The sequence below is a fragment of the Gossypium hirsutum genome, chromosome D11 (assembly GCF_007990345.1).
Source record: "Gossypium hirsutum isolate 1008001.06 chromosome D11, Gossypium_hirsutum_v2.1, whole genome shotgun sequence".
Lineage (NCBI taxonomy): Eukaryota > Viridiplantae > Streptophyta > Magnoliopsida > Malvales > Malvaceae > Gossypium > Gossypium hirsutum.
The window spans coordinates 29,090,117-29,103,242 of record NC_053447.1 but is presented as its reverse complement, the minus strand read 5'-3'; the positions used below and the strand labels follow the sequence as shown (position 1 = coordinate 29,103,242).

Genomic DNA, 13,126 nt, shown 5'->3' with positions numbered 1-13,126 from the left:
AAAATTTTTTATCACTTACATCAATCGAATTGGTTGAACAAAAGATGTCAATAGATATATCAAATTGTGGTTTAATGTCACGTAATCCAACACAATGCCTGTCATTAGAAAAATATTGCTAAACATTATTCGGGATAAACTCATCAACAATAATAGAAGAATAACAACAAACCGAAACTTTGTAAAAAGATTCTTTGAGAATAAGATCATTGGCAGCCTTATCAATAACATTCAAAGAATGTCAAGTTAGTATTGAATCCTAAATATTTCCTTACCTAGCTTACATTTCGGCTCTCATAAAGACCTTTTAACTTTCAACTTACCTTCTTCGATCAAATGGAATCGTCTCTTGGAACTGCGGCAATGTAATGAAAAAATCGACATTGGATTTTTGCAAACCTATGGCAAAGAAACATTACAAGACAAACTATTGAGTTATGGTTAGTTAAAACTAATTCACTCATCACTTTTTCTTGGACATTTTCTCGCCCATTTTCTTTTCCCACATTGGCATTCTAATAACCTACGCTTTCATTTCTTTCCTCACTCTCGATCTCGATATCATTTTCCTTTCTCTCATGCTTTTTTTCAATTTTTGTTTTCTTTTCACTTTCTCTTTTCTCAACTTTTTTTCTTTCACTTCATTTTTCTCAAATTTTCTTTTTCCATTTCATTTCTTATTCTTTCAATCTCTTGTATTTATCTTTCATTTTCTCTCATCAACAAATTTTATTTTTATTTCTTTCAAACTCTCGGATTTTTGAATCTCTTAATAATCGATCTTGATCTTTACAAAATGATGTTGAAACGTAATAATCCGAAAAATTCAACTTTCTTTGGGTACGAATAGAATTATTGTCATTTGAGGCACACTCCTCTCTTCTTGATGGCAAATCCACATATGAATACTTTGGACTATGCGAAGTAGCATTTGTAGATGTAATTTATGATCAACCAGGTTTATTACCTCGGGAAGTTTCAAACTCGTGATTCACTTTACTCCGACTATGATTCCTTAATGACTAGGAATCAAGACGTGGCTCTCTTCTAAACAAATCATTAGTTGACTACCTTCACAACATTCTTTTCATTTGATCAAGACGTTCCCTCATTTCTTGATTACTAACTATCAACCTTCGCATCTTCGCGTTACAGATTCTATTTGTAGATTCAGAACTTGCCTTCGTCCTTGTTCATTATTCACTTAATCTCCTTGTGGCATGCTTTCAACAAAATATTAAAAGTAAAATAATAAATAAGATGTATACCTCACCAATTCAAAATCTCCACGATTCCTTTTGGAAAGAAAATTTTCTCTACTTATGTTTTACTCCAAAATTTTGACTTTTACCTCTTGGATGCTCTTACCAGACTCGAGCTTTTTTCCACTCACAATTTTCTCTCATAGGTTATTAAGAGAACTAGAAGAACTTTTTCTTAGAAATTGGCTTGGCAATTCATAAATGCTTGCAATAAGAACGCACGTTAAAATGTTCACAAAAATGATTGAAAATACTCAAAATGATATCAACTTTATGAAATGAATAAAAACTGAATTTTTTTCACTCGAATTTTCTTTTAGAAATTTTTTTTGCTAACACCAAATGATGTAAAATAGGTTAAAATGGTGTTTTAGGGGTATTTCGGGTATAAGGCTAAAATGGTAATTTTCTGTTAAAAAAATTTTGGTAGTGTAAATTTTCACTGAATAGGGTAAAACAGGCTCCAAAATATGGAATGAATGAAATTTCTACATGAAGGTTCCCAAATTTTTTTCTATTCGTAAATCGTCTTTTCGTTTTCTTTTTTCTCTTTTTTCACTTCATGATTTTTTTTCAAAGGTTTTTTTAAACACAAAAAAAAGATAGATACAAGCCTAGTTTCAATTTTCTTGAGCTCTTATACCAAATGATATGATTTCTCAAACTTGAATGGTTCAGAAAATTGCTCGATTGGGTTGGATTGACTTGAAATAGTTCAACGGATGGAAATCTTGATCCGTAGTAGTAACAACTAAAGAACCTTAGCTATATTAAAGCTAAGACCCACTTAACTCACGAATCTACAAGAACCTTGGTATAAGTGAAGTCGCCACACCCCGGGATGGTGAACGAAGTGATAAGAAAATTGAATGTCACAAACATAGAAATTTCGATAAGTTCGGTATAGTTCGGTCAAGAACTAAAGAGAAAATTCTCACAAAGTAATGTTTAATTTAGAAATATTGTGTGTAACCCTACAAATGTTAAAACACTAGCATTATATAGAGCTATAAGTGACCTGTCAAATTTGACATTCAATTAGCTATTAACACAAACATTTAAATTCGATTTATAACTTATAGTGGGCAGCTAAAGAGTCATGTCTTTTCACTTGATTCATTTGTAGCTGAAAAGTCATATTTCTTCACTTGATGAAGGCTTAATGTTCCTTAAATGTGTTGTTTATTGTCCCTTCATTTTCCTTATGGCTGAATGTTATAATGCTTGGCATTCATCTCTTTTAATGGCACCATAATAAGCTTTGAGTGCATGAAATCGATCGAACTTGAAAAGTCATTCCTTGGTTAAATGAATAGTCACCTACAATAAAAATAAATAGAGATTAAACATTTGCAACTATTCATATTCTTATTCAACTAAAGCATTTAACTAAAAAACACACACACATATTTATGATAGAAATCAACATACTATAAACACACACAGGCACACATTTATTTATGAATATGTGACACAAACTAAAGACTTGACTCAATCATGCTAAAATAATCCATGCATATTGTGAAAATTGAACGTCGATAATAACAATGAATCGCAAAGAAAGAGATAAAATAAAAACACATAAAATTTTACTTGGAAACCCTTTTGGGAAAAAACCACAGGCAGATGATAAGAAAATTCACTATGTCGAATTTGAATGATATACGAAAACTATAGACTATGTCTCTTTATAGGTTTGTAAAATTATATTCTAATCAAAGTCTAACATAAGTAATGCAGTAAGGTTAAAACACCTTATTCTAATCAAATATCAAATAAAGGAAGTAAACTTCTATACGGATTCCACTTGTGCAGCCTATACCATACCGCGGGAGCTTCGGCTTTCGCCCTCGTAGATCCCCCTATCTTGCCACTTTTATTTCACTTTAACAAGAATTTCGGTCACACAACTCTAACACATATTTATATCATATGACTAAAACAACAACATCAGATGACAAACACTCCATGCGTATATAAATATGAACATATAACTCTAACTCATGCTTAAACATAATTAACATATGAGACAAATAAATATAATGCATGGCATAATTAAATGCAAACTAATTAAACTAAAAAAAACTTAATTAATGTCACATTTCACACATATTAAGCATGTAGTAAGCATCGTTTCGATGATTCACAATTACTAATCATGGAATCAGTCCACAAGAATTACCATGATTGAAAACTCTTTATTGTATACTCTTTACGAAAGTAATTCAGTCAACTGTTTTATCCAATGACCTCATCATGTGTGTGTTACCTTCATATGATATCCTCGATTTCTTTGATTTAAATCCGTTCATTCAATACAATCCTATTTTATCTCATTTTCACCATTGTGTCTTCTTAATCATTAATATGATAACTTTCAACAAATGGCAGTGATAAATTGCTTGTTTAAGAATAAATAACCCGTGGCCACGTTTCGTATTTATTAATCCACACAATGCCAATGAGAGGATATCATTAACTCTTTAATTTAGCTATGAATTCCACTGTTGCTAGTAAAGTCATGTCATACACAAGTTATGTACCCAACATACCAGCTATAGGTTTGATCACCTTTAGAGCATAAGCCTTTATTTATATCAAAGCACATAAGTTGCATATGTATGGTCAATGACTAACTCAGGATTTAGGTAAATCACACCATGAACATTGCAAGTGAATTAATTCACAAACAGATTCAAAATTAATTCATCTTGGGTTCAATCCAATGTATCATTCTACCAATAAATACATCTATGTCTCTTCTCGTGGAGTCAACTGCTCCGATAGCCAAGACTAGTCATTTCCCCAATTGGAATTGTAAACGACATAATAATCCTTCTCAGTATTTGAATCTCACTTTAATTCTTTCACGGGATTACGGACTCATTTAGATTATCTACTGAAGTAAGTTGTCTTTCTCACAATGTAAATGTTCTTTACAATGCCACTTATCTTCAATTTGAATTTTAGACAATAAATAAGATAATATTTTCTTGTCACAAAATATAAAAGACATAACTACAAAAGACACAATAGTGAAATGTAAAATTAAATTTATTTATTTATTCATCGTTTAAATAAATAGAAAACAGTTGCATGTTTACTACAATATGGGCACATTTCCCAACAAGCTCCCACTTGCCTTAGTGAAGTAAATGTGTCATGTTTCGCATTACCATATACTCGACGTGTTTGTTAAAACTCCTAGTTACAAGAGTATTAGTAAACAGATCCGCAAGGTTACTTTCAAAAGCTACTTTCATCATATCTACAATTCTTTCGACTACTAGCTCTCATATCAAGTGATACTTCTGATTAATGTGTTTCGTCCTCTTGTGACTTCTTATTTCCTTGGTATTCGCTATTGTAGCACTGTTATCACAATACAGTGTTATAGCTTTTTCCGTACTAGGAATAACTTCAAGTTCAGTTAAGAACTTTCAAAGCCATATTACTTTTTTCGTTGCCTTAGAAGCAGCCACATACTCGACCTCCATACTAGAGTCATCAATGTAAGTTTGTTTTACACTTCTCCATATTATGTCTCCACGACCTAGAACGAATACATTTCTCGACGTCGATTTTCTCGAATATTTATAGGTTTGGAAGTTTGAGTCTGTGTATCAACAAGAGTAAGGTCCTTCCTAGAATAGACAAGCATATAATCACTGGTTCTTTTAAGATACCTTAATATATGCTTTACAGCTTGCCAATGCTTGAGACCTGGATTCGTCTGATATCGAATAACCATTCCTATTGCGAAACATATATCTGGACATGTGCAAAGCATCACATACATAAGGCTTTCAACTGCCCAAGCGTATGGAACCTTACTCATATGTTTTCTTTCTTCCTTTGTATTAAGACAATAATCTAAAGAAAGATGAAAATGCAGACGGCTGAACGCATGGTTTTGCATCGGTCATTGCAAAACGTTCTAGTACCTTATCGATGTATGAATCTTGAGATAGTGCTATCATTTTATTCTTTCGATCCCTAATGATTCGAATTCCAAGAATATAACTAGCTTCACCCAAGTCTTTCATGCTAAACTGTTGAACTAACCACAATTTAACCGATGACAATTCTCCTACATCATTTCTGATAAATAGAATATCATTGACATAAAAAATGAGGAAGACCATCTTTTTGTCTTTTATACGCTTATAAACACAAGGTTCATCAACATTTTACTCAAATCTAAAAGTCTTGATTGTTTGATCAAATCTTTTATTCCATAAGCGAGACGTCTACTTAGGTTCATAAATGGATCTTAGTAGTTTGCAAACTTTTTGCGCCTTTCCTTTGACAACATAACCAGTGGGTTGAGCTATGTAAATGGTCTCATCAAAATAGATATTCAAGAATGTTGTCTTGACATCCATTTGCCATATCTCGTAATTGAGAGCAGCGAAAATGGATAAGAGTATGTGGATAGACTTGAGCATAGCTGCCGAAGAAAAGATCTTATCATAATCGATGTCTTCTTTCTGTGTGTAGCCTTTCCCTACAAGTCTAGCCTTGTGTGTTTCCACTTTTCCTTCTGTATTTATCTTCTTCTTGTAGATCCACTTTCACCCTATTGGTTTAATCCCAATTAGTAAGTCTACAAGTTCTCGTGCCGTATTGGATTTCATAGAATACATCTCGGCATTCACGACCTATTTTCAGAGCTTAAAATCAACATCTTGCATAGCCTCCTCATAAGTGAGTGGATCATCATCCTCATTATTGGTTTCCATATTATAAATATTACCATCATAGAGCAAGAAGCCTGGTTTATTAGAAACTCTCTCACTACAACAAATTCTCCTATGTTGTTGATCGTTTGCAGGTCCTTCTACAACTTTTTGGAGAATTGAACTTGAGGATTGTTCTACCACTCCCAAAAGTTCCTCAAGTACCACTTTACTTTGAGGCTTAAAGTTATCCATGTAGCTTTCCTCGAGGAAAGTAGCATGAGTAGAAACTTAAATCGTATTATCTTTCGGGTTGTAGAATAATCCTCCTTTTGTTCTTTTTAGATATCCTACAAACATGCACCATTTTGTTTATACATCCAACTTTTTTACATCTTTATCCAGAACATGTACTGGACAACTCCATATTCTAAAGTGATTTAGAGCAGGTTTCTTTCCTTGCCACAGTTAATAAGATGTCTTATAAGAAGACTTGGTTGGCACATCATTCAGAATATAACAAGTCGTTTGCATCACAATCCCTAGAAGGAAGTAGGAAGTTGTGAATAGTTTAATATTGAAAAAATCATGTCAAACAAGGTTCTATTTTTTCTCTTAGCTACACCATTTTGTTGTGGAGTGCCTGGTGCAGTCAATTAGGATAAAATCTCATTCTCTGTGAGGTATCCTAAGAACTCATCGGAAAAATATTCCCCATCTCATTCAGACCAAAGATTCTTTATGGATAAACCTAATTGTTTTTCCACTTCCATACGAAACTCTCAAAATTTATCAAAGGTTTAGCTTTTTCGGTGCATTAGATACACATATCCATATCAAGAATAGTCGTCGATAAAAGTTACGTAAAGAAACACGCAAATGGTTAGTGACTCTAGAATTAATAACCCAGTTGTCAAATACATTTTCCTTTTTCGGTTGATAATTCAAATACTCCTTGTAGTTTTATTTGAAATGCCCTTTCCTATTGCAGAGAAAACATTTGATCTTTTTAGGATCTTTTGACTTCTTAGCCTTCTTCCTATCCACACGAGGTGGAACTAAAGATTTAGTCTGTTTATTCTTTCCCTTAGGTTTCTGTTTCCCCTTAGAGGATGAAAGACGCACAGCTAAGTTTGCCTTAGGTTTCTCCTGAACTGGCTCATAACCATTTTGCATAAACTCATAGGATTGTGATTCCTTCATGAGCTGAGTAAAGGTAAGCGCCTTGTTCCCGAAGTTGTAAGCGGCCCTAAAACCTGCAAACTCTTTGGTTAAGGATTTGAACACTATTTCAATTTGCAAGTTCACATCCAGTTCAGCACCATTGTCCTCCACTTTCGCAAAGAATCCCATAAGCTTAAGCAAATGTTCTTTGACCGGAGTACCGATTTTCAGTTGAGAATTCATCAAATTTGTAATAGCGGATTGTCGAGCCAATGCGACTTGGCTTCTGAGAAAATTCTCCAAATTTATCATTATCTCTTTAGCAGTACGAAAATTTTCGTGTTGCTTTTGTAACACACAACTCATGCTCACTAACATATAACATCAAACAATCGGGTCAGAATCTTTCCAATGAGTTCTCGCTTTGGGTGAGCTTCAAGAGGGCATGTTTCGTCAAGAACGAATTTGTGTTTCTCGCAGTTGAGAACTATCAACAAGTTACGTTTCCATTATCAAAAGATATCCCCATTTAATTTTTTCAGTAAGAATGATAATAAGAGGAGTAAGAGACACATTTGAACTGAAAAAATAAAGATTTCACTAATTACTATCTTTTTATTAAGTAAATATTTTTCATTTAAACAACATATCAAGAATGTAGTATGATGCATGATTCTTATATTAAAACCTTGGAAAAAAATTTGTTGCTACGATCATTCTCACACCCATCAACCATGATGCCTTGGGGTCCTATAATTAACTAGCAAGAACATGGATTACATCCAATCAGTTTGTGAACCTTTGTAACAGCCTGATTTTAGGGTTAGTCAGAATAGTGGTTTTGGAAACACAATCCAAGGTCAAAATAATTGTTTTATTAAATTTTACAATATGATAGAATGTTCGTGTGTAAATTTCGTAAAGGAATTTTATTGTTTGAGTGGTTAATTCGATAAAAAGGATTAAATCGCGTAAAGCGTAAAACTTGTGTTCTTTTAGCTAAAAGTGTCAAATAGCTATAGAACATTAAAGTAAAGGTCCTTATGTGATAATTAATCCAATTGTGAGTTAGTGGATGATATTTGGTTTGGCATTTGTGTAAATTTGATTAATTTTAAAGGTTAATTTAGTAAAAAGGTAAATAATGATAATAAATAAAATAAAACCAAATTTGATCTTTCCATTCATCATCTTCCACCAAAAATGAGAAAGATGAACAGTCATGGAAGCTTCAATATTTGGCCAAATTTTGTGCTTTATTTGGTGAGTCATTTTTGCTCGGTTTTTAATAATTTCTACATTTTTTAGATCGTTGTTTCGTAATCTAGCTGGGCCGTACCTCTGATTTCAAAACTATTAAAGATTTTGAGAGTTTCCACTGTTGAATACATGTTTTAATTGATGTTTGATGTTGAAAAATGAAATTTTGATGATAGTTTTACATGTTTGGTAAAGTGATTTTGAGTAAAAATGTCAATTTTGGACTAAATTGAGAAAATTGATAAATCGTGTGGTAAAAGCATGAATAAATGAAAAATGTGGGCTGTTATGGCAATAATAAATATTCGGCTAGCTTGGTTTTGTGTTTAATTTCATGAAATTGTGATTTTATGTGATAAGGACTAAATTGTAAAAATGTGAAAGTATATGGGCAATAGTGTAAAATTTCCATAATGTGTAAATTGTGTTAAATTGAGTGAATTAGTGATTAAATAAGTAAATTTTTTATCATATAGATTGAGAAAAAAAATAAGATTTGGACCTAAAAACAGAAGAAAAACTACGTATTGGATTAGTCGACCTATTTCGTCGTTTCAACGAACGAGGTAAGTTCGTATGTTAAATAGTATTCTTAATTTGTGTTCTAAATGTTCATTTATCATTGAATTGAATTGAATGTTGATTGGATGAGTATGAGCATGAATCGACAAAGTTACGATGTGTGAAAGTCTCGTACGAACATTAGGAATAACTTAGGATACAAAGATGTGATTATGTGTAAAACCATGTCTGGGACATTGGCATTGTTATGTGATTCATGTAAGACCATGTTTGGGACATTGGCATCGATATGAGATTCATGTAAGACCATGTTTGGGACAATGGCATCGATATGAGATTCGTGTAAGACCATAGCTGACTATTGGCATCGATATATGATAGCATGTAAGACCATATATGGGATCTGGCATTGTGCGAGTTATACGAGATTTTTGAGTATCCCTAGCGATTCTGAATGGTTCAACGGGCAAAGTCAAGACGATAATAAAAGTGTAAACGAAATAAGTGGTACAGGTACGTACGATACTTATACGTATATTGAATGAAAGAAGATTGATAAATAGATGTGAGCTCGTATATATTACATGGAAAGGTTTGAGTTTATGTAAGTGTTTGATTTATATAAATGCTTATTGAGGGTATCGAATTTCACATGATGAGTAAGTGGATAATTATGAGAAATCCATATGGTTATATTGATTATGAATATGTAATGAATATTGGATTAAATGCGGGATATCTTAAAGTGCTTATGCATATGTAAATGTGAATGAATTGGTGAGAATATATTAGATCTATATGAACATGGAAATGAATATGCTTGTGAGACCCTTGGTTAGCTATGGTATGGATTCATGGTATAACAGTGAAAGCAAATGAGTAACATTGTAATTTATAAATACTTAATATGTGTTATTTGATAAGTTGAGTATATTATCATATGAGCTTACTAAGCTGTATAGCTTACTTTTTTTCTTTCCTATGTTTATAGTGTTTTGGAGGCTTGCTTGGGTTGGAAGTCGTTGGAGATTTCATCATACTATCCAGCTATCGTTTCGGTATTTTAAAAGCTTTTGGTTATGTGGCATGTATAGGCTAGTTAGTTTATAAAGTGTATAAGTGACCTTTGGCTATTTATGCATATGTGTTTGATATGTATTTAGCCATGATATTTGGCTTAATAATGATGTAACGTTTAATGTGTATAAGCTATGTTCATATTAGTTTGGTATGTAAATTTCCTTGTGAAATAGTATTTCTTGGTATGTTTGATATCGTTCAAATAGCTCAATAAACATTTGGTAAGTGACATGTATATGTTTGGTTATTTGTGGCTTGACAATGAATGCAAATTTGGTGGCAATGTGGCTTAAGAAATGATATGTTAAATATGAATTTGAAATGATACTTTGGTATGCCTTAGTTTGGTTTTAGATTGAATGATTTGGTTGGATATTTAGTTTGAATTTAAGGCATGTGATAAATACAATTGATAGTAAGTGGTAAATGATGAATCATGTGGAGTTGGAATGCTTTGAGCTAGTTTATGGACATTTGATGAGTAGTAAAGAAATGGATATACAATGGTATGAAATGTACATGAAATGGTCATTTTTGGTTGCTTATTAGATGTGAAATTGATGCCAAAATGATGTGGTTTAGGTATGCATGTGAAAGGTGAGAAATGTGGCTTAAACCGAGTCTATTTTCGTGCCATATGGTCTGAGCACACGGACGTGTGACTCGACCGTGTGATCTCTATTACTTAGAAAATTTTTACTAGTTTCAAAAATTTTTATATGCGATTAGTTTAGTCCCGAACCTTCTCTAATGTAGGTTTAAGGTCTCGTAGACCTCTAAAAGGGACAATATGTGTATGATTGAATGATATTTATTAATGTTGGATTGTTTGATTGAGAAATGAATGTTGAATGTTGCGTTTCGATCGGTAATACCTCGTAACCCCATTCCGGCGACGGACACGGGTTAGGGGTGTTACAACCTTAATTCTCAAGACTCCATATAAACTAACGATTGTTTAACATTTGTCCATCATCTCTAGCTTAAATATTTTTTCTTGGGAAACTATTTAATAAGAGATGACCTTGAGTGTGTAGCCATTAACTCAAAATCCATCATACACATGCTTTCATTTGTGAGTCATCTTGGGACAATCTCTTTGAAACTCATGCATGACTAGTTGTCCTTAAAAGGAAATATCATCTAGTGAACCCACATGACAAAGTTTACCTTGGGGCAGCTAGGGTAGGAAACAGTTCAAAACATTATCATTCTATCACTTAGGGACCATCAATGGAGGCCGTAGGTCTTGTTTAAGGACCTTCTCACACTCAATATTTTAAAAACATGTAAGGTTTTTTTATCCTAAATTTCAAGAATGATCATACAATAGTCCTAATGGCATTCTTACCTAATCTAAATGACATGCTTCCAATATATGCATTGCATGCTATGGCAATTTTATAATATCTATTCATAAGAATCAATCAATCTTAAAACAAATAATTTTGATTCTCCATAGTTTTTCTTTTAAGGGAAAAACAAAAAAAAAAGTGAATGAGAACCATGCACCAGGTAGGGTCCCAGGAAAGGGAGATGAGTCAAGTTTAACCGCTTAAAAACCAAGTCTTTCCTAGCCAGAGCCAATCCTAGACATGCACCTTCTCATTACCACATTTCTCACAGTTATCGAATAACCTAAAGAAGTGAATAGAACAATACAACACATGTATTTTATAATGAGATAGATAATTAATCGATCAACTATGGATCATCTCATATATATACATCACAATTATAACATTACATAATATTATAAACAATTATAAATCATATATATAATGAGATAGATAATTAAAATAAAATTATCAGCCAAGGTTTCTATGGTTCTATTTCTAAAAAATAAATGGAAAAATAAAATTACATAATTTTTAACCACAAGGCATTCCTTGGGTCTTCAACTACCACTGTATCTTTTACTCGCCGTGGACTTCTTTTGGAAAAATTACATTTAAATCCTATATTGGTTTCCAGCTAACAAGAATTTTAGGAATTTTTAAAAAAATATAGTCCTATGTGGAGATGATAGTCCACAGTCTATTTCCTAAGAACTACAACCTCGACAAAAAATAATTATATAACAAATATATAATATCACATCCATTCCTATATATAACTCAAAACATGCATAAGATTTAAACAATGTCACTTTCTATGTAATTAAATCATTCAAGAAGAAGAGAAATTTATTTTGATTAACTATTTATACTTATAGATAGAACACAACCTGGCTGTGATACCAATTGTTGGAAAAACGAGTTTGAAAAACGCAGTGGAAAATAAACTTAGGGAAAAAAACAGAGTTTTAAAAATTTATCCAAAACAAGATCTTGGTTAAGGTATCTAAAGTAAAAAACACTTAATCAAATTTGTATCTTTTCGATTCGTCTAGGATGAGCATTTCGACCGAGTAGTCTTCTCCTCTATCCTCAAGCTCACATCTGCCGAGTGTAGGCTCGCTTCAAATAAAAAAAATTCTCACAAAAATTACCAATAGGGTTAATTTGTATTTACTCTAAACTTTTGGGTTAAGTTGTAAATCAAAAAAATATCTGTAAAAAATTTTTGGAATAATCTCTTCAAAGAATTTTCTCTCTACAACTTTCTGTTGAATTGAAGTATATGTAAATAATGACCAGAGACTCTCTTTATATAGGGAGATTTTAGAGAGTTCAACTATAATTAAATTTAATCACTTTAATATTAAATTAATAAAATACTATTAAGATAATTATTAAATGAAATTTAATATTAAACTACTAAAATAATATTATTTTTAGAATAATTAATCTGAAATCAAATTCTCTAATAGAGTCCTAGTTGGAGTGTAACTCTTCCACTGCTCAACCATCGACGACCAATTGCCACCAACCACTAGGACGCCGTCGTTGCAACCATAGGCACCGTCGTATCCAGTGAAGCAGGTGCAACACCCTTTTGGCATCCCGAGTCAATTCGACTGCTGTCGGTTCAGTGCGAGTCAATAACGACTCGACCGGTCCGGTCTAGCCACCAGTTGAACGTCGACCCAGTTTCACATATTGCGCCCAATTCGACCAATTTTTGGATCTTAATCTTGGTTTTTAGCTCTCGGACCCAATTTACGATCTCAGGTCTAATTTTCAAGTTTAATTACCCATTAGGCCAATTTTCTGACTT

At 32.6% G+C, this 13,126-nt stretch overlaps 1 protein-coding gene across 1 annotated transcript; it reads right to left on the bottom strand.

The window, feature by feature from the left end:
• Positions 1 to 6,904: 6,904 nt before the first annotated feature.
• On the bottom strand, positions 6,905 to 7,417 carry LOC107911120 (uncharacterized). The gene has a single exon (XM_016839007.1). It carries the CDS (start codon positions 7,415 to 7,417, stop codon positions 6,905 to 6,907), a length of 513 nt encoding a protein of 170 aa, XP_016694496.1.
• Between the last annotated feature and the right edge of the window lie 5,709 nt (positions 7,418 to 13,126).